This window comes from Lachnellula hyalina (assembly GCF_007821495.1).
Source record: "Lachnellula hyalina strain CBS 185.66 chromosome Unknown contig00014, whole genome shotgun sequence".
Lineage (NCBI taxonomy): Eukaryota > Fungi > Ascomycota > Leotiomycetes > Helotiales > Lachnaceae > Lachnellula > Lachnellula hyalina.
Window position 1 is genome coordinate 234,506 of NW_022157128.1, and position 21,425 is coordinate 255,930.

At 48.7% G+C, this 21,425-nt stretch overlaps 5 protein-coding genes across 5 annotated transcripts; 3 read left to right on the forward strand and 2 right to left on the reverse strand.

Moving 5' to 3' along the window:
- Positions 1-355: 355 nt before the first annotated feature.
- Positions 356-2,233, forward strand: LHYA1_G002046 (UPF0061 protein; the record flags this gene model as incomplete). The annotated part of the gene is made up of 1 exon (XM_031147024.1): positions 356-2,233. The coding sequence occupies one exon, from the start codon at positions 356-358 to the stop codon at positions 2,231-2,233; it is 1,878 nt and encodes a 625-aa protein (XP_031008594.1).
- An 872-nt stretch (positions 2,234-3,105) lies between these two features.
- On the forward strand, positions 3,106-6,547 carry SERAC1_2 (Protein SERAC1; the record flags this gene model as incomplete). The annotated part of the gene is made up of 6 exons (XM_031147025.1): positions 3,106-3,173; positions 3,271-3,496; positions 3,575-3,634; positions 3,688-3,987; positions 4,040-4,428; positions 4,483-6,547. The coding sequence occupies 6 exons, from the start codon at positions 3,106-3,108 to the stop codon at positions 6,545-6,547; spliced, it is 3,108 nt and encodes a 1,035-aa protein (XP_031008595.1).
- A 245-nt stretch (positions 6,548-6,792) lies between these two features.
- grx4 (Monothiol glutaredoxin-4) lies at positions 6,793-7,762 on the reverse strand (the record flags this gene model as incomplete). Its single annotated transcript, XM_031147026.1, has 3 exons — positions 6,793-6,900; positions 6,956-7,112; positions 7,173-7,762. The coding sequence occupies 3 exons, from the start codon at positions 7,760-7,762 to the stop codon at positions 6,793-6,795; spliced, it is 855 nt and encodes a 284-aa protein (XP_031008560.1).
- A 4,797-nt stretch (positions 7,763-12,559) lies between these two features.
- On the reverse strand, positions 12,560-15,266 carry DBNL (Drebrin-like protein; the record flags this gene model as incomplete). Its single annotated transcript, XM_031147027.1, has 5 exons — positions 12,560-12,646; positions 12,728-14,704; positions 14,757-14,831; positions 14,885-14,997; positions 15,059-15,266. The coding sequence occupies 5 exons, from the start codon at positions 15,264-15,266 to the stop codon at positions 12,560-12,562; spliced, it is 2,460 nt and encodes an 819-aa protein (XP_031008561.1).
- Positions 15,267-16,172: 906 nt separating this feature from the next.
- LHYA1_G002050 (uncharacterized protein) lies at positions 16,173-21,413 on the forward strand (the record flags this gene model as incomplete). Its single annotated transcript, XM_031147028.1, has 3 exons — positions 16,173-17,042; positions 17,234-17,618; positions 17,683-21,413. The coding sequence occupies 3 exons, from the start codon at positions 16,173-16,175 to the stop codon at positions 21,411-21,413; spliced, it is 4,986 nt and encodes a 1,661-aa protein (XP_031008573.1).
- Between the last annotated feature and the right edge of the window lie 12 nt (positions 21,414-21,425).

The following is a 21,425-nucleotide window of genomic DNA, read 5'->3' on the forward strand; positions in this document are numbered from 1 at the left end:
ATTATTTAATAGGAAAGGCCGTAAAACACTAAAAGAGTTAAGGACTAGGTAATACCTGGTAACAGTCACGTGCCTGTCAGTCCTCTATGTAAAGCGGTATGACATGGCAGAATTGCCACTTCTTATCGAGGCCGAGGCCTTCAACGTCATTCGTTCAGCATTTCAAATCACAACAGAGATCTTCAACTAGCCTCCCATCTTTTATTTCTGATCCCAATTACTTCCTGATACCCATTCCATTCTCTTCTTTTACTCTAAAAGTCATATCATATATCTAATTGCTCTACTATCTTCCTTGTACATGCTTTCAAGGCTTGTCTCTCGGCCCCAAGTACCCCGCATGCGACTTGCGCAAATGGCCGCCCATCTATCAAACGAGAATACTTCCAATGGCTCTTCGTACACGGGCACTTCCCTAGAAGACCTCCCCAAATCATGGACCTTTACATCTAAGCTTCCCCCGGATCCAAAATTGCCTACTCCCGCAGAGTCACACAAGACACCTCGAGATGAGATCCACCCTTGGCAAGTAAAGGGCGCATTATTTACGTGGGTCCGGCCAGAAGAATCAAAAGATCCGGAATTACTGGCAGTAAGCCCTGCTGCCCTGAAGGATTTGGGTATAAAAGAGGGAGAAGAGAAGACGCAAGAGTTCAAGGAAACTGTTGCGGGCAACAGGCTGCTGGGTTGGGATGTAGAGAAAGGAGAAGGCGGATACCCGTGGGCACAATGCTATGGAGGATGGCAGTTTGGATCATGGGCTGGACAATTAGGTGACGGCAGAGCCATCTCCCTCTTCGAAACCACGAACCCTAGTTCCAAGACAAGATATGAGTTACAATTGAAGGGAGCTGGCCTTACACCATATTCGAGGTTCGCGGACGGAAAGGCAGTGTTGAGATCGAGTATAAGAGAGTTTGTTGTTTCAGAAGCTCTGAATGCTCTTCGGATACCCACAACTCGAGCTTTGTCTTTGACCTTACTGCCCCACGAGAAGGTTCGACGAGAGACCTTGGAGCCAGGAGCAATTGTCGCTCGATTCGCACAGTCTTGGCTTCGGATAGGTACATTCGATATTCTCAGGGCACGAGGCGATCGAGATCTCATCAGGACGCTATCTACCTACATTGCAGAGAACGTCTTTGATGGATGGGAATCACTTCCTGCGCGAAATCCAGCTGACGACGGCAAGTCTGACAGCCCGTTAGGTACAGGCGTTGGCAAGGACACGATCGAGGGGCCTACTGGCTTGGAAGAGAACCGGTTCACTCGTTTGTATCGTGAGATTGTACGCCGTAATGCGAAGACGGTAGCAGCATGGCAAGCTTATGCCTTTACCAATGGCGTTCTCAACACGGACAACACTTCGATTTTTGGATTGTCAGTTGACTTTGGTCCATTTGCATTTCTCGATAACTTTGACCCCAACTATACTCCCAATCATGATGATCATATGGGCCGGTATTCGTACCGCAACCAACCCACAATTATCTGGTGGAATCTTGTCCGATTAGGCGAGTCACTTGGCGAGCTGATGGGTATAGGTGAGGGTGTTGATGCCGAAGAATTTGTTGAGAAAGGTGTTCGACAAGAGGGAGCAGACGAGTTGGTCTCCCGCGCCGAAGGGCTTATCACCCGCGTTGGGGAAGAATACAAAGCCGTTTTTCTCGAAGAGTACAAGCGTCTTATGACCGCAAGACTAGGATTGAAGGTCTTCAAAGAATCCGATTTCGAATCGTTGTTCAGCGAGGTCTTGGACACCATGGAGTCATTAGAACTAGACTTCAACCATTTCTTCAGGAAACTGAGCCATCTTAAAGTGGGGGATCTCGAGACAGAAAACCAAAGAAAAGAGAAAGCTGGAGTTTTTTTCCATCACGAAGGCGTGACCGGAATCGGAAATACCGAAGAGTCAGCCCGAAAGAGAATCGGCGACTGGCTAGAGAAATGGGCCTCGAGAGTCTACGAAGATTGGGGCCCAGATGGGGATGATGCTGCCAGACAAGCTGATATGAAGAAAGTCAACCCTAAATTCATCCCTCGAAGTTGGATCTTGGACGAGTTGATCAAACGTGTTGAAAAGGGAGGCGAGAGGGAGATTCTAGATAGAGTGATGAATATGGCGCTTCATCCATTCGAGGAACATTGGGGTGGAGATGAAAAGGAAGAGGAAAGGTTTTGTGGCGATGTGCCGAAACCAGAGAGGGCTATGCAGTGCTCCTGCTCTTCTTGATCTCAATGTAACATACTAGGACGATGAATACCCTGCGCTCTCTCGAGATTTGAATTATCCAAAACCTTTAGGAACTTCGTTGCTACCCTTTTTCTTCCTTTTTGTGTATGCATGACAATCACCAGGTCGCTCGGTGGTTAAATGACCAGGCGAAAGAATGTTGGTTCTCTGCCGATAAGGGGAGAAGTCTCTAACACGGGAGACCTTTCTTCAACTGAAGCAGTTAAGAGTATAAATTCTACATCGATAAGACAATAGCAGCTCCAAGTGATTAAAAAAAGGAATCTCAGTATAACATACCCCTGAAGGTCGTAACCGTTCATTCCCCACTATAAAACATCCAACGTCCCAACTCCACCCATCCCATCACCAACTCAAAACGATCAATCAATCAAACATCACAACTTCACAATTTGCACACTCATTCACTCCCCTCAATTAATTATTCACTCATCACGATCTCAAAACTTTTTGCCAGAATAAGAAAGAAGGGGAGGTGTACTGTAAGTCCAGTACAGGCATCCAGCACAGCCGCCTTGCCCTCCCTGTCTGCTAAGCGCCCACCCACACGCATGCATAACCTGCAACACCACATCGCACGCAAGAACATGCACTTCCGCCCCCCATGATTCGATACCGAGTCTACGGTACGAAGGCGAAGGCGAAAATGTAATGTTTGCTTGCTTTGATTATCCCCCCTGCATTTCTCTGCCTGGAGGCGACGGGGGTTAAGAAGGAAGGATCTATCTTTCTGGCAGCCTCGTTGCTTGACTTTCTGTTTCTCTTTCGCTTTTTGTGATTTCTGTATGAATGAGTTTTTGTGAGTTTTGACATAGAGTTATTTTCGTTTTGTTTAGGGGTATATATATATAATGGGGATATTGGTATTGCATCCCAAAGACGAGAAGGATCTCGAAACGAATTTGTCACTTAATCTCGAGTTAGTCCAGCCTCCATGTCCCTACACCTACCTACCTACCTCTTCTATTCCCCAGAACCATATTCTGACCGTTTACCTTCTGGTATACTGTATATAGTATTATAGCGATACATGGCCTCAACGGCGATCGCGAGCATACATGGACAGAACCTAAAAGCCATAAACTATGGCTACGGGACTTCCTGCCGAACGACTTGCCTCGGGCCCGGGTGATGGTTTTTGGGTATGATGCGAAGCCGATATTTGCGAATAGCACGGCGGGGATTGTGGAGCATGCGAGGGATTTGTTGAGGTGTCTGGTGGAGATGAGGGAGGGGAGGGACGTAAGTGTTCTTGAGATAGATGGGTTGATAGAGAGGCAGTGGTACTGTAGTAGAGATGCATGGCTAATATCCCAAAAGGAAATCAAACGGCCCCTAATTTTCATCGGACATTCTCTCGGCGGACTCGTTATCAAACAGGTAAATAAGGACCAGCCTATTCCCCTTCCCTTCTCGTTTTACTCACTTCGCAGGCACTCATAATCGCCGAACAGGAGCGCCGCTACTACAAACACATATACCAGAGCACCAGCGGCGTCATTTTCTTCGGCACACCGCACCAAGGAAGCAGCATGGCTGACGTAGGAACGACCGTTGCGCGAATAGCATCAACGATCACGCATAAACCCGATCCAGAATTGCTGCAGAGTTTGAAGAAGGGAAATCATATACTGGAGACTTTGACTGAAAAGTTTAGAGAGCACCATAAAGCAAAACCGTATGATATTGTGAGCTTTTATGAGACGAGGGCGATGAGGGGTTTCAAGACTTTGGTGAGAATGCTGAGTCGGTGCTGGAAGGATGGTACTGACTGAGGGAAAATAGATCGTTGAGATTGCTTCAGCGCTACTGACGCCGCCGGGCGAGACGCCCACGTACGAGGAGCAGATTCCAGTGAATGCTACACATAGAGACATGTGTCGCTTCTCGTCGAATAAGGATAAGACTTACAAGACTGCTGTGAGATGTATCAAGAAGATATTCAGGGGGAGTGTGACGATGAATATTGATGTGAAGAACGAATTTTACATTGTGCCGCACACTGTGAATCCTCACTTTACTGGAAGAACTGATATCCGTCAGCAATTGAACGAGGGTTTGATTGAGGACGTATATGGAAGTTCGAGAGCTCAGCAGAGGTTTGTCTTATATGGCTTGGGCGGCTCCGGAAAGACCCAGATGTGCTTGAAATTTATACAGGATCATCGAGACAAGTAAGGAGTCTCGTTCATCAAGATGACGATGACTTGCGAGCTGACCATATGTAGGTTTTGGGGTATTTTCTGGATAGATGCAAGCAGCAACGAGATGGCAGAGGAGGGCTTCAAGAACATTGCTCAAACTTGCAAAAAGGAAGCGCGAATAGAGTCTGTGAAACAATGGCTCTCGAACAAAGAGCACTGGCTTCTCATCATCGACAATGCGGATGATCCTAACTTGGACATATCAGAGTTCTTTCCGCTGGGGACGAAAGGGACAGTGCTCATAACGACTCGCAATCCGGACTTCCAGAAGTATGGCTCTGCTGGTTCGTGTAGTGTTGAGCAAATGTGCTCCGAAGATGCCACCACGCTACTTCTGAAAACTGCTGCCATACAGAAATTCTCAGAGAAGGAAAGGGAATCAGCGGAGCAAATTGTCAAGTCACTTGGGTATCTCGCACTTGCAATCATCCAAGCTGGTGCAGTGATTCGTCAACGTCTAGCAAGTCTCGAAGGTTTCTGCGAGGTGTACTCGAAACGGAAGAAAGAGTTATTAGAATCAGGTCGCTCCCAATCGAGTATCGAATATCAGCATTCGGTCTATACCACTTGGGAGATCTCGATCAAAATGATCGAGGAGATGAAAGACAATCATGCAGTGCTTGCTCTCGAGCTTCTGCGGCTTTTTGCCTTTATGCATTTTGATGGCATCACGGAGGGAATTTTTGAAGCAGCGCGGAGTAGTTACCTAGCGCTGGCCAAGTCGACACTTTTTGCGCAATCTTTGTTGGTGCAAGTGATGCCTTCAGGATGGGACCCGTTAGTCATGAGCCATGCTCTTCGGATTCTGGTGTCGTTTTCTCTCATCACTATTGATGAAGGACGTCGCATCTCCATGCACCCGCTAGTGCACGAATTCTCCAGGAGTCGATTGTCAGAACAAGAACGAACCCGAGCGTGGGAGACAGCGCTCGTAACGATAGCTGAGGCAGCTACTTTTCATAATACTTATGCAGCCATCCAACAGAGAAAGAGCTTACTGCCGCACATCGACGCCTGTGTAGCACATAGCGAGGAACAGATATTCGCTCCTGGGGCATTCCTCCCATGTCGGATATTATCAGCTTTAAAGTTCTCGATGGCATTTGGGGAAAACTACCGTGCTAATGCTATACAATTTTCATCGCGATGTCTGGAGCTTATAGAGATGATGTTTCCTGCCGATGTCAATTATCAAATCCACGCCATGTATCAGGTCGCGCATGATCTTGGAAATATTGGGAGGAGCGAGGAATGCACTAAGATGTGGCAAAGGATACTAGAAATGGAGCGAATGCGGGGTTATCCAAGAGGCATAGCGCATGCCATGATCAGAGTCGCAGGGCAGTACACCATTTCCGGCAAGCATCAGGAAGCCATCGATATGTGTAATGACGCTGTTAAAGATTTTCAATCAGTTTTCGGCGAAGATGATGTGATTAAGCAGGAAGCGTTGGACAAAGTAGCGCAAGCCAACTGGGCAATGGAGAGGCCAAAGAGTGCCATGAGATCCTTCGAAAAGCTTCTAGAAATTCGCAGAAGAACTTTCGGAGAGCAGAGCTACGAGTCATTACAGGTGATGAAAGACCTGTCTGAAGTGTACCTCCAGCTGAAGCAACGCAAAAAGGCAAAGGTGATGCAGAAAGAGTATGTGGACTTACTAACAACTCTACTTGGAGTTGATGACCTGCGGACAATAGATGCAAGAGCAAGGTCGGAAGATTTCCATACGGCATTATATCCGTTCGCGGTACTTAACTCCGAGCCGAGAAGGATCAAAAACATTATATTAATCAAGCAAAAACTTCAAGAATCTGGATATGTGCAAGGCGCCGGCAATATCAGTGTAGAGACGCTTGATTTGATGGCCCAGCTTGCGTTGGAATACGCGAGCTGCAGGGGACTGGAGAAAGCAAGGATTTTGCAAGAAGAAGTTGTGAGATTGTCCATTGAGATGTGGGGGAAAGACTCTCCTTCCGTGGCGGATGGGGCAGCTAGTCTAAAGAGAATACGCATGTTAATTGTAATGTGGAAAGCGATGTACTGGTGGGTGCCTAAGTCTATACTCGATAAATATGTATTGCAAGTCTGAAATAGGAGATTGAGACATTCAACTTTGAAAGTCCTCGAGTCTATCTGAATTAACATAACACGACCGTTCTGGAGAAAGAAGTAAGGGAATCTAACTGCTGATGAGGATCGATTTCAAATGCCGACTAACGCAATCAGCCTACTCTTGACTAACGTTGTCAGGCACGCTTGGCCAAGGATCTGCTAGGAATGATATTGTCACATGCTACTTATGTTTTTGAAAGGGTATATTACATCGCATGGTCTCTAAACAGTAGTAGCTGCTTGCTGGGCAGGGGCTACTAGACTGGTAGTGTTCTTTGTTACGCTGTGTGCCTTCAGAAACTCAGGGTCGTTGGACATTTCTTCTTTGACCTATATAAATAATCAGTGATGCTATATTGTTCAGGAAACCTCTGAGGATGCTTACGATGTCCAGACCCCCAACCAGTTCACCATCCACCCAAAGTTGAGGGAAGGTTGGCCAATCGGCGAACTCCTTCAAACCTTGTCTGACATCGTCGTCGGCGAGAATATTGAAGAAGCCATATTTTACGGAGTTTTCTCGAAGTAAAGCAACCAATTGCCTGTTAAATATGTGTGTCAGTCAGTGGAACACTTGAAATAGACATTTTTGCAGCGAATACCTCGAGAATCCGCATTGCGGAGCGCTTGGAGTACCCTTCATGAACAGCATAACAGAGGCAGCCTTGACCAATGTTGATAAGCGCTGGTGCAACGCCTCCTTGTCCTCTTTGACTTCGCCAGACGTATATTCTGGTGCCGTAGCTGGTTCTTGGGTTGTTGGTGTATAATTGCTGAGGTTCTTTGCTCCGCTGCCACTATTAACAGATCTGGCGGAAGCCCCGTTGCTGGTCGCACTTCCTCCCGACGCCTTCGCATGCTTCTCGATTGCTGCACGTACTTTTGTAGCGTCGCTCCCACTGACAGTCTCGATAACTTGGTTGTTGCGGGTCAGAACGAGGTAAGGAACCGCCGTGACATCGAAGGAGTCGCTGATGTCCATAACTTCTTCGGCATTCATCGAGACCCATGATGTGGAGAGTGGTTCGGTGACTGGATAAGAGGAAGCAAGAGTCTCGAGAACTGTTCGCATGTGTGCGCAAGGGGCTGCCCAAGGGGCGTGGAAGGAGATGATCTGGAGAGTCGTTGGGGGAAGAGACGCCGCATGCTTGTTCCAGTCCTCCTCGGACTTGACCTCCATCAAGGTCGACATGTCGGTGGTGGTATGAGGGTGTGGGAAGCTGGATTTTGCAATGACTTTCAAGAGAAATGTGATGCCCTCACCACCACAATATAAACAATTGCGACTTGTTGATTACTTATCGGCTTATCAGATCCCTGAGGTGGGGTGGGGTGGTAAGGAGAAAACTGTATGGTGAGGAACGGAGGAATCGAGGCGTTTGAAGTCGCAAAAGGTTCAACGTGTATGGAGAGTAGTTTCAGATAGTAGCAGGATCCGCAAGGGAGTAAGTAGTCGCGGAAAGGAAGCTGCGGGAATGTCTGCGTAGAGATGTCTTGTTCGTGGAGGTTTGATCTGAAAATAATAATCAGATCGCGTCATCTACCTTACCTAAGCTAAAGTTGGTGGGGTATATGAGTCATGTGATGCGTAACATCCAGAGTGGTTCTGTGTGCGCCATTACCAGATCACTTGCTTTTGCTTTTATCCAAGGTGACTGGGTATAATGTATAATCTGAGTTTGGAGAAGAGTTTCTGGTGTCGTTGTTTGGGGTATTTTAGTGGTGGGGAGACGCCTGTTAGATCATGTGATGGTGATATCTCCTCAGATTGCTTCCTCAAGGTTGCTATGAAGGAATCATGGAATGGAATATCATCTAGAACTCATGAAGTGACGTCTAATTGGATACTCTGGGACTTTAGGAGATGAAACTTGGGTATTGAACTGAACGAAACTCGAAGATGTAGATTATAGCAGAAACCTATACTATACTGTACTTGGGGTTTTTGAAGCAGCTCAATACTTGGAATAGTCTTTTGAAATACTATAAAGGCTTTTGAGAGTGAGGCTGTCGCTTGTAGTCCACGTCCACCTATCTCAATTTTGAACGCGCGTGACATTAGTGAGGTCTTTCGGAAATACCTTCGTGAAAGAATATATATCAGCCTCCATGTCAGCATCGGCCGCCAAGCATCAGATACATGAACGGGAGGGAGGGAGCCAAAGCGGGGCCAAAGAACTTCGTAAGCCGTACGAAGGTACTGTACGGACGTGGCGATTGCTTTGTAGATGTGTGGCTGAGCTTTGACGCATGGCATGTTGAAGAAGGCGGTGGCGATGTTGTGTCGCGGCCGCCACATAATGGAATACAAGTAAGTAGGCCCTAGATACAGCATGTAATTATACCTAGGTAAGTTGTTCTTGTAAGTTGTTCTTCTTGAACTGCCACAGCTGAAAGCTGCAGGGAAAGCACGACCGTAGATCTGGACTTAACGTTCATGTGATGAATTCGAATCACTGGTGGCGGACTAAGTCGACCAGCAGGGACATTCCATTCGCTGCGGATGCCAATCCATCACGAATTGGGTAGTTTGCACTTTTGCAGGTCTAGATCTGGTGGATGTTTTTTAGTTTTTGGGTGAAAACAGGTACTTCGTACAGCAGGTGCAAACAAAGCCATCGACTAAGCTTTGCTTTGCCTAGGCTACGCTACGCTACCTTAGTGGACTATAAACCTGGGGCATTCCCCTCAGGCTTGGCGTCCCGTCGCATCATTATTTTCAATCCTCAATCCTCAACCTTTTTAACCATCAAAACGTCTGTCTCTCACCCTCCTCAGATTGTCCAAAAGACGGACATTGGATCAATACCCTCCAAACAAATTCGAATCCACTACTTAAATAACTCTATTTGAACAAAACGTACGCTTTCCCCTTCTCGCGATTGCCACAGCACGTCAGAAAAATAATTCGAATACGGCCGGCCTCTAGAACTTCACCATGTCCAACCAAGGTTATTACAGCGGAGGTCAACCTCAGCAAGGCTATCCACAGCAAGGCTACCCACAGCAAGGCTACCCACAGCAACCAGGAGTACGTTCCCCATGCCCTCATTTCAAACTCGATATTGACCTTACAAACTAGATGAACTACCCCCCTCAAGGTTACCCACAACAGCCTCCACAGGTAAGCTATTGATATCATATCGTCGTCCTATTACTGATCCTCTCGCAGGCATACCCAGGACAAGGCTACCCACCACCACAACAAAACTACGCGCAAAACGGACAACAGAACTACGTCCAACCAAAACAAAAGAACGGCAACGGCTGTCTCATGGGCTGTCTCGCAGCGTTGTGCTGCTGCTGTGTCGCCGAGGAGGGCTGCGAGGCGTGTGCTGATTGCGGTGGTATGATTTCCTAACAAGTCCCTTCTGCTCCCACAGTACTAACAACTACACAGAATGCGCCGAGGGATGCTGCTAAACACCTTCGTCACCCCTAAATTATGTACAACATTGAATTTCAAGATCAAAACTGAGATATGCAGGCCGCAGGCAATGGCGGATGCTAGGAAATGAATAATGGGGCCAATAGTGTGGATTACAATGGAATTGCATGCACTGGTTTTCACCAATTTTCTTGTCACGGCCTATGTTTCTGTGCGCATCTCAATGACGAGTAATAGTCAGTGCATACATAATTCAATTTCCTCAATTTCTGCTTCTCTGTGCGATCCAGATCCAGTGAATGTGAACACCCCTTTCCAGGCTCTTAATCATTTGACCTCACCAGATCCTGAGTCGTTCTTTCCTTCTTCACTAGCAGACTATTCATCATAATGGAGGGCGTCCACCGACAGGAGGATCCAGCTTTGCATTGCTCAAACCCATCACATCGATATCATCTCTCCCACATGCTACTAGATATTCTTCCAACATGGATTATGGCAATTCCGGCCACTGGGATCTGTCTGGCAACTCCAACTATACTACAAACTTCTCCACGGCACCATTCGATGGCTCGGCGACAAGCAGTACTGCACCCGCAGCTTCGCCTGCTTCAGTCCCAGCCAGCTTGAGCAGTGATCGAAGCGTGCTCAATTCTAGTTTCAATCCCCATGGACACGGCGGGCAGAATCCATTTGCTCATGACGATAATGTGAAGGTTGAGTGGGATCAGTTAATGAGAGAGCAATGTATGATGATAAGGGCTTCTAACTTCGTATTGGCAGAATATAATCACTGATAGTTATAATACAGATACCAGAGACAATACGGGTCAGCAACCTGCCGGGGGAGATTCCTCTGGCGTATCAGCAGCACCTAGTCATTATGGTAGTCATTATATGGGCGTCGAAGAGAATGCGAATCGGCAACCTGCTTCGGAAGACTCTCCTCGCGGAAACGGACAATATTTGCCTTCCATGAAGGGTGTTGTATATGCTGGACAGAATACGAATTTTCGACCAGCTCTGGGGGAAAGCTCCAACGAGTACTTACCGCCCAAGCATACTACTTGTGGTGTTAAAAGAGATCCGAATACTTTAGCTGCTGTGGGACTATTTTCCAGCGGCTTGGAAGGTCCAGGTACGGATTTGGTGCCCTATTGGGAAGAACATAGATTGGAAGCAATCCACAGAAGGCGACTAGCTTCTGCCAAAGCGTCTGCCCAAATCACGACAATCATAAAACACAGTTGGTAGGTATATTCTCATATAACAAAGGCTGTTTTCCTCTATGGAAGCTAAGAAACTGGGAGCTGTTTCAGGGTCTTATACACCGATGACTCTTGGGCTCTTGACTCTCTCTAAGCACTTTTACCATGCTAATTTATTGGGGCAGGATTATGCGCGGCCCTGATTGGATATATATGGATATCTGCTGGCTGAATCACGACCCTTCAATGGCGATTAACAGCCGGCCACATCATCATTGCAGTTGGGAGGGCTGCAAGGAGGAGTTCGAATTAATGAGGCTCGTTAAAGCTCATTTTATTAGAGATCATATCAAAAAAGATATCCTCCACCGTCCTTATGGAAAAGAAGGATCAACGCGTTTAGATGATATCTATAAGGACATGGAAGGCACAGCACACTGGTCTAGGTTTTGGGACGAGCAGAAAAAGAGAATATCGACGGCTATCGAGTATCGCACGAAGCTGGTGTTCAACGTATCCGACTGGTACCAATCCAGATCAAATGCCCCAGGGGCCGAGCTTATTGCAGAGAAGCTTGACGAGTGGATTAACAATATCTCGTAGGAAGCGGAGGGTTAAAGACGAATATATAGGATTAAGAACAGCACTAAACACCCATTCATTTCCAATATCTCATAGGAACAAGAGATTCTCAAACCAGCATCCTCATCTGGAATACAAGTATAAGTACAAGTCCGCCCATCCATCAACACGCTACTATCTACACAATCCTCAGAGAAAAAGAATAGAGGTATATTACATCATCTATCCGGAAAGGAAGACAATTATTATGCACGTGAAGGTCATTCGCCACCATCACCCTTCATACGTGGTAATTCATCTATAGAACCGCACCGAGCTGTAGGATAGCAGAAAAATCAGTGGGGTGCTGTGTTTCAAAGCTACAATATCTGACTCACAGTTGGAGAATAAAGCTCAATATATCGGTACAGGTTTTCCGAGGAGGGATAGTTGATGGCTAGTTGATATCTAGGGGTTGAGATAAGTACCTAGGTAATAACGTTGTATACCTAGAATAGCCGCTTCAACGTACATATGGGTTTCAAAGCTAAGAAAAATCGGCTTTGCGGAGATAACGATGTCATTACTGTCTTAAGCTGACGTGGTAATATGTTACCGTTCAGGTTATAAAAGCAATATTATTGTCACGGGCATTTCTAGTAAAAACCGCTTGGGGGCCCTGTTCTTACGGGTATGGCTGAAATAATTTACTGCCTTGCAAAGGAATAAACAGAAGAGCGAGTATTTGGCAAATATAGCTTTTGATTCACCACCGCTAGCTGAGATAGACTAGATTCTATAATCCGCAAAAGTCAAAAGGGGGAGCGTTAATTTACTCGTCAAGTTGTACATAGTTTGCTGGGAAAAGACCAGACCTTCCGTTGAAATGTCCGAACCACCAGTCTTCGTCGGGGAACTCCTATTGAAACATTAGTATCAGTATTATAATTCCAAAAATGACTTTTCAGGTGGGATGATGGAGGGGGGAAGTGGGGCTCACTAGTCCAGTAATAGTCGCATTTTCATCAAAGCTCAACTCATTATCCTCTGCAGCCTCATAATCATAAACGGCCGTCGCAGTCGGTCCCGAGGGCGCCGTTGCTGGAGCAGGAGCGGGAGTCGGTCGTGAAGCAGCTGGCACAGGAGGAGGGGCAGCTTCTTCCTGCTCCTCTTCGCCCTCGACGATCTCGACGTAGTTGCTAGGAAACAATCCACTTTCGCCCTTGGAGTTCGTGCCCATCCACCAATCCTCATCCACCATTTCTATGTTGGTAACGTACTCGCCTTCTATAAGCTCGAGCTCGTTATCCTCAGCTTTCTCGTAGTCATATTGGATGAGTGCGCGCTTGCCACCTGAGTTCTGGGTGATGGCTGAAGGGGCGTTGTGACCGAATGATGCTGCGCCCACTGCGGCTCCTGCGCCACGAGCTGGGTCATGGCCGGCGGGCTCTTCAGTGAGGTCTTCTTCATCGGGGATGCGGTTGCTAATTGCTTGCTCGGGAAGAGCGGGCGGGGGGTTGCGCTCTTCTGGGGCTTCAATCTCTCTGCCTCGGGCAACTGGCATGGCGATTCGGACAGGTGAGACATCACGTGCTTCGGGGGTAGGGGGTGTTGGGCTGCGTTGGACTCGAGGTGGTGGAGGGATGTTGGGTCCAGCTTGGTCTTCTTCTTCTTCTTCTTCATCTTCATCGGGACGGGGTCGTGTGGGAAGACCAGGCATGGGCACTCCGCCAGTTGGTCCAGATGGCCGGGTGTTCATAGGAGGTGGGGGCGGTGATTGCTCTCCTGTGGTTGTTCGTGGGATACTGGGTGCGCCCATTGGTGCTCCACCCTTGAATCTGTCCCTGATTGCCCCAATGCCACCAACTGGCGATGCGGGAGCTGCGTCTTCGTGTTCTTCTTCGCCTGTTCGCTGTTGGCCAATGCTACCAGATCCAGCAGAACGACCAGTACCATTGATAGCCACAGGGGCCCAAGACTTCCCTTTATACCCGCTCTGCCATTGCCCTCCTCCGCTTGTTTGGCTTTGCAAAGGTGATGTAATGCCTGGGGAAGGGGCAGCAGCTCCGCTAAGACCTCTTTCGCGAGCTTTTTTCTCTTGCCAGATCTGAGCAGGAGTCTTTCCACCCTCATCAGCAAATGTCCTACTTGCTGCGCCGACGGGTGCAGGAGCCGCTGTTGGAGGGGCGGATTGAAGTCCAAATTGGCCAGGAGTGGGCGCTTTGGTTCCGGTGAAGCCTGAACCCCCGAATTTATTTGCAACCTTGGGCTTGGGCAAGGATGTAAGTCTTTCTGATTGTGTGAACGCGGAAGATCGGTCCGCAAGAGACCTGTGCTCTTCGCTGATGTTGCTTTTGGCAGAAGTTCCTGTTGCAGCTGGTGAAAGTTGTCGACCTCCATCATCCCCTGGCTTTTGGGCTTTAGCTCGAATAGCTGCGATGTCCACCTTTCCAACGGGCTCATATGCACCCTTCACGATTGTTGGTCGGTCATCTTCCTTCTTCTTGGCTTGGGCACGGATTGCAGCTATGTCGACCTTTCCAACCGGTTGGTAGCCACCTCTGACCGTATCTTCGGAGGCAGAGTTATCAGCTCTTTGGCTTCCATTAAACCTCGAAGGTTCCTTTTGCTTCGTCAATTCCGCCATGTTGACTTTTGTCGGTTGGTATGCGGGCGCAACCTTCTCCAGTTGTGACCGAGTCACTTGTGGCGCGTCAGCACCCCAGCCATCCTCATCCGCATTCGGGTCGTTCTGTCTCGCCCGCGAGCTTGCTAAGGGGTTAAAGCTAGAAGCTCCACTCGATCGTGTAGGGTTAAAAGCTGGTTTGGAGGCGACAGGAGGTGGATGGCCAGAAGATGAAACAGGTGCAGCACTGCCAGCGGAGTATTTGGAGCCAGATGCATCCGCAACTTTCTGGACTATGCTCTCGGGGGTCAGATCGCGGTCGGAGCGGGCTGTAACCTGAACATGGTATCCCTATGAAAGAATCAGCATAGTCAAGCGCATAGGGCATTGACAGGTGGCTAACGTGGAGAATCTTAGATACTGCAGCAAGATGACTTGTGAAGTAGCCTTTTGTTCTTTCAGGCACTCCTTCTCCGCACTGGATATCATGTCAGCTTCCACGTCACTCACTTCCAAACCATCAGTACTAACCCATCCGATCAACACATATTTGGGCAGCGTGGTATTAGGATCAAGGACTTTGACGAAAGCAAATTGGACTCTGCCTTCTGAAAAGTCTTCGATCAAGTCCAGCAGCTCCCCCTCTATTATTTCACCACAATTAGCATAGAAAGAGCTGAAAATGGCTTCAGAGAATATGCCTACCTCCGGTGCTCTGGACCTTCAGCACACTCTCCTTTCCCCCGCTGTCCTGTTGGAAGGCATTCACTAGGGGTGCAGAGACGGAGAAGATGGCCCATTGACCATAGGTTGGGGACTTTGCGGCGGGACCGGATGGGGGAGCGGAATTGATGACTCCATTGTATGAAGATTTGATCGAAGGGCCGTTGGTAGAGGTATTTAAAGAGGCCATGTTGAGGTAAGGGCAGAGACAGAGGCAGAGGTGGAGGTAAGGATCGTGGTTTAGGTAGTAGTCATCAACAGGTGTAGGTAGAGGTAAGGTACGGTACGGTACGGTGTAAGGTACCAACCAGTCAACCAGTATACCGTAGCAGTAGGTACGAGTGATGGTGCGTGGGTGAGCCTTGACTTGAGCCTTGCTGCTAAAAACGATCCTTCGTCATCCGGTACAGTACGGAGGGGGGAGGTACGGTAGGATTATAGCCACCCCTAGGTAATACTGCGGCCACCCTCAGCATCCATTCTCCGCCCGCTAATCACTTCGGGCTAGCAGGGCGGCTCAAGCACTGACAGCCAATAATTCTGGGGAGCCCTACTTTTTGATCCTTTTTCACAATCTGGAACCTCCTCCACCACCACTCGAACCGCACGCCTGGCTTTGCCTCTTGAGCAGTAGCAGTCCCAGTCCCAGTCCAACCTATCCGTCCATCCATCCATCCAGAGTACATAATCTCACCCATATCCCGCCTCGTCCGAACCTTTCGAATCTTTCTCTCTCACGTCCTTCCCCATCTCGCTCTCGCAGCGACACTCTCGTCACTGCTGCTTTACATTTACGTCTAACTAGTCTACACGCTCATTTTCGTTGCGATCGCGCAGCTTCTTGTCTGCACTTTTTGCACCCATGACGCTGCGTCGTTTCTTCCTCTAGATTCCAGGCTCCAGACTCGAGACTCCCAGGCAATGAGCCAGTCTCAGCCTCGATAGCATCTCCCTTGGCCCATTGTGTTTTGGTCGCAGATAGCCCATGCAACTGCCTGCTGTTCCTGTCTAATTTTCTTCTTGTCCTTTTTTCCTTTTCTGCCCTATATCTGGTGTTGAGAGGTATTAGTCCTGATTTCATCCCTCGTCGACCACCATGGACTCGCCAGGTAGCGTGATATCGTTGGACAGCGAAGATTCATCTACCGCAGACCCTACTACTGCTGGATCCCATCCCACGCAGGCGCCCCCAAGCTTAGGTGGAAATGTTATGTCCGGCAATATGGATACCACCATCGTCTCCGACGACGACGACTCCTCCGACTCAGATGTTTCCATGTCTGCAGACACAGATGACGAAGACGAACAAGGACTAGACTCAACCACCGCACAGGGGGCGACCGACGCAAACAATTCCAAGCCATCCGCTCCAGTACCATCCACGAACCTTACAACGGAAGGTTCTAGAAAACGGAAATACTCAAGCTCCACGCAAGAGGCCACCAATGGACATGTTTACAGTGGAGTTGATGAATATGTCCGGAAGCGACTGAAGCCAGATGAAGCTTTCCAAAGGTTTCGGAGTCCAGAAGGGAACTTGCTCAATGACAGATCCTTGTTGCCAGCCGAAATTTGGCATCACATATTTACTTTTTGTCCCCCAAGAGCGTTAGGCTCATTATTGCAAGTTAACAAATCTTTCAATGCCTTTCTTGAACCTTCCAAGGATGTTTCCATTGACGCCCTACCAGGGTCAGCCACAAAAGTCTTGAATTCGGATACTATTTGGAAATCTTCCAGGCTGCTTTTCCGCCATGGAATGCCCGGTCCGCTTGCAGGAACGTCGGAGCTGGACATGTGGAGACTGGCCTGTGGACCGTCATGCCAATTTTGCAATAAGAAACAGGCCAAATCCACGGTGCCAGGGGACCAGTGGCATCCCGGTCCTGGTGAAAGCGGAGTTGTACCCGTTTGGTCATTTGGTATTCGTGCATGCGGCTCCTGTCTCGAACAGAATTCAACGAAGGTAGGCGGCGATTTCTTTTGGACCTATCTACTCGGGACCCAACTAATGTATCCCAGGAAATTGATTTGATGTTGTCATCTTCTATTCCTTTTCCACTGATGGCTGCCCTCCCCTTTATTTTTCTAACCAATGAGCTCCATGTTCTTCCTGCTTCCACTCTACAAACTGGACAACATCCACCCACGATTCAGATAGCTAAACGGTATTCCAACTCCCATATAGAGGACATCAAACAAGAATTCGACAATGTCAAGGCTCTAGGATCGGCCACAGCAGAAGAGTGGTTAAAAGGCTTAGACGAGCGCGGCAAAGAAAGAAAGAGTGATGCAGCACGCTGGGAAAGATATGAGTCTATGGGAGGAGTCACGAACATGCGCAAGGTGCATCACGAAACCCCAAAACCAGAAGGTCAAAATAGCAACCTCATTGCAGCTGGAATTGCAAAGCCGATATTCCATGCGACGAATGGCAATAACAAAGGGTTCCCACTTCAGCCCACCAATCCGGGGCAGCAAACGAGACCATTTCCAAATTTCCAGCCACCTGGAACCTCACAGCCTGCCCATACAGTTTTTCGTAAGGCCAATTGAAACCACAATTTTTCCGCCGCAAAGATTTAGCTAACCAATAAACCCTCTAGCAACTGCCCCGGGGAGGTTCGAGTCGCCATCACAAAATGGCTTCAACCAATATCCCCTTCCACGCCAACACCCTCAAGCTAGGCCCGAGAGAACCAAGGAAGAAGTTACCCAACTGAAGGCAGCGAGACGAGCTGAAATAGAGCGGCGGTGTATGATGCTCGAACCACCACTGACAGCCGGTGTTCTAGCACACATGTCTTCATTCCAGGCTGCTATACAGATTATCCAACCCCTGAACGACGGTGCGTGGGATGTACTCAAGCCAAGACTACTTTCCCAGCGCGAAGAAGCCGAACAGCGGGAAAATGATCGACTGGCTCAGACCCGAGTGGTTCAAGAGCGATTTGACGAACGTCGATACCAGGATGTTCAAATCAATCCAGAGGCTAAAGATAGCCTTGATAGAGAATGGGATGACATTCAAGCTCCGTTGCGGGTAAGAATTGGTGGGTATGCGGATGAAATTATCCGTGACGGGTGGAATGGTGGTGAAAAGGTGAACTATGAAAACTGCCCAAAATTTGCCGCGGACGTCTTAATATATGTGCGGAAGCGGTTCTATGCAGAGATATCCAAAGATGAGGCAGCTGTCCGCGCAACAGGCCGGGAACCGGAAATTGATCCTCTCCACGGCCCGTATCTTCGAAAGCTGGTCTTGGAAAATATGAAGTGGGTATTCGATACTAAGGTCAAGCCGCACACTGAACACCACCGTAAGGAGCTGTTTCTTTGCAATGCCTGCGACAGTCACCTGAAGTTCTACGGCTTTGAGGGTGTTATCCAACATTACGCAGCCAAGCACACCAGTTCCCTTAGTCTGGGAAGTGTAGTGGTCCATTGGAAATCGGAATGGCCAGAAATCCCTCCCTTCAATCCCGATCCTACGGCTGTAATTAATGGTTCTTACTATGCCGCTGCGCCAAGTGCCAGTGCGCCATATGCAAGTACCGGTCCAGCATCAGCACCCCAGCAAAACTATGGATATGGTGGGTATCAATCAGCGCCTGTTTCGGTGCCCATACAGGCTCCAATGCCAGCTCCTATGCAGCCTCCCATGCAAGCTCCCATGCCTGTTCACAATTCCCGTGTGTACCAGGAAAGTCCTGGCCCATATTATGGACATCCTCAATTTGGAGATCAATTCTCGGGCCACCAAAATGGGCCATACCAGCCTCCGCAAGCGTATCAGGATACTTCTCAAGGATACCAAAACCCGCAATATACGATGCCACCCCCGCCACCTGGTAATGTTGGATACTCTGATGCTCCCCAAGACTATTCCCAACAAGGATATGGTGGTGTTTATCCAGCATCAAGTCCAGGCATGTATTCCTCAAATCAAGGCCAGTATCCGGCTTCCGCTCCTGAAATCTCCGTCCATCAGCATGCACATGATCCACAAGTCAATCAATATGGGCCTTCCTACAATCAACAACCATCATATCCCGCTAGCAGCTACGTACAGGAGGCGCCAAAGACCGAAGAGTGGAAGATGCAACTTCAGGCCATTGCAAAGACTGCGCGTGAGGTCTGGAATACTATCAACCCCGTGAAGGAGATCCCTGGAAATGTCAAAGTTTACACCATTATTTACCATATCTTACAAAGATCCAGAGCCTCCTACCCAGAAGACCCTCCGCTCCCAATGGTTATCGAAGGCCTGAATCATAATAAAGAGATGCGTCCAGCCCGGAACATTAATGGACTTCTCTGTAAAGCTTGTGCTTTGGGTCAGGCAGGATACACGCCCGCTCTCCAGAAGAAGCATTTCTCTTTCCCTCAACTCCTTAACCACTTCCGTGAAGCACATGAAGCCGCTCCCCAAAATTTGAGAAATGAAATGGGTTATTTTCCGGATTGGACGAAGGATATGGTCCAGCTTCCGGACATTTCCAAATTGACCTCACTTTCCAAGTCCTCCGACCATAGGCTCAAGCTAGTGAAAGAGGCTCTCCCAGAAGTATTTGCGCCACCTGTTACTCATGGGACGGATGCGCGAAATGGACCATCGCACCAGGACTACGCAATGGCAGACCAGAACACTCATGGAAATCTTGCTCCATCTCAGGATAATCACGACAAGTATTACACTACCACCAGTGACAATAAGACACATGATTTTGCCAATGTATCATACGATAATGGAGAGTATGATCCTCGAAACCCTCACGAACTGCCTCTAGACAGTCGACCCGTCTACAAATCTGCTCGTCAACTCAGTCATCCTCGAGAATTTGAAATTCCTGATGACCGTACCTATGGATACACAAGTCGCGATGAAGAACACCGCCAACCCTTGTATCAATATGTGGAGCAACGGCATGTGTCCCCGCCCTCTCATATCAGAGCCGCTGGTGACTACGAACGCGTTATTATTCGCGAAGAAGCACCAGTGTATGTTGATAGGCGTCCTCGTTATTTGGATGCAGGCGAAATTGAATACAGAGTACGACGTGACCCTCTTCCCCGTTATGAGGATCGGGAGCCTGTATTCTTGGGGCGAGATCCCCGACATGTAAATTCCGAGTCATATGAAGCAAACAGAGAAGATCATCAGACCCTCGTCGCAAGAGATCCACATGCTCGAGATGAGGACGCCACAGCTCAGCAGAACACTATTTCCCAGGTTGTAGCACAGATTTCCCAGCACGCACAACAAGCAAGAGATAGATTACCCCCTAAAGAGCCTCCTACTGAGGTTGGTTCTGAGGATGGTGAAGTTCGACCAGAACCTGATCCACAATCCGAGATCCACCCCTCGCGTCCAGAAGAAGCAAATGATGCCGCAGAACGGTTTTTAAACGACTTCCGCCCCAGTGGAACGAAAGTGGCTGCAAGTAAACCGGAGCGCCACCAAGGAGATAATCCTCGAGCCATTTGGGAGCCCCCTCGTAACGAGGAAGCACGCTACATTCAGGATCCCGCAGAATCACGCCGCCGTGTGCACGACAGCTATGATAAAGTTGGCGGGAATTTTGCCAGTGAAGGGCATCCTGCTAACCGAATTGTTGATGATGCTGGATACGTGGTAATTGAGCGGCAACCACCAAGGCAAGCTCGAGCGTTCGCTTATGATGATCGTTTTGCCAATCCACTCTCGGAGCAGTCAGTACAGCGGGAGCGATCGCCTGAATTGGTTGATCGCCGGTATAAGCTCAACAACGTCGTCTACCGCGACGAAAGACAAAGTAGCCATGGCGCTCATAGAACGCCTAGCAGATATGCTAGGTACGAGAGTGTTCGACTCGAGAACGACCGCGCGCGTTCTAGGTCACCAGTATACGTTAAGACGGGAGGGCAGCCTGGGCAATACCGCGAGCATAGCCCTGCCGCTCACTCTTTGCACCCGGAGCCTATCTATCACCCACGTACGCCGCAACCGGCGACAGAGGATGTGCCTTATGAGAGAGCCCCACGTCAGGAGTACCAACGAGTCTACGCTGATGACCCCCGACCACGGGCACCTCAATATGCGGAGACCTATGAGCTTGTACGAGTCACGGACTCGCAAGGCGAATATATGCTTCGAAGACCTGTCCGTCGAGAACCTCAGCCGGTGTACGCCGCTTACGAGGATGATGGCTACGCTCGACAACCAGTATATGAAAGTCGTGCGCCTATCCCTCGACCAGAACCCGCTTTCTACGAAGAGGAATACGATCCACGACATCCTCAAGCTCTTCAACCGCCTCCCGCAGTTCCAGTTCATCAAGCCAGCAGGTATCAGTAGAGAGTACTTGGG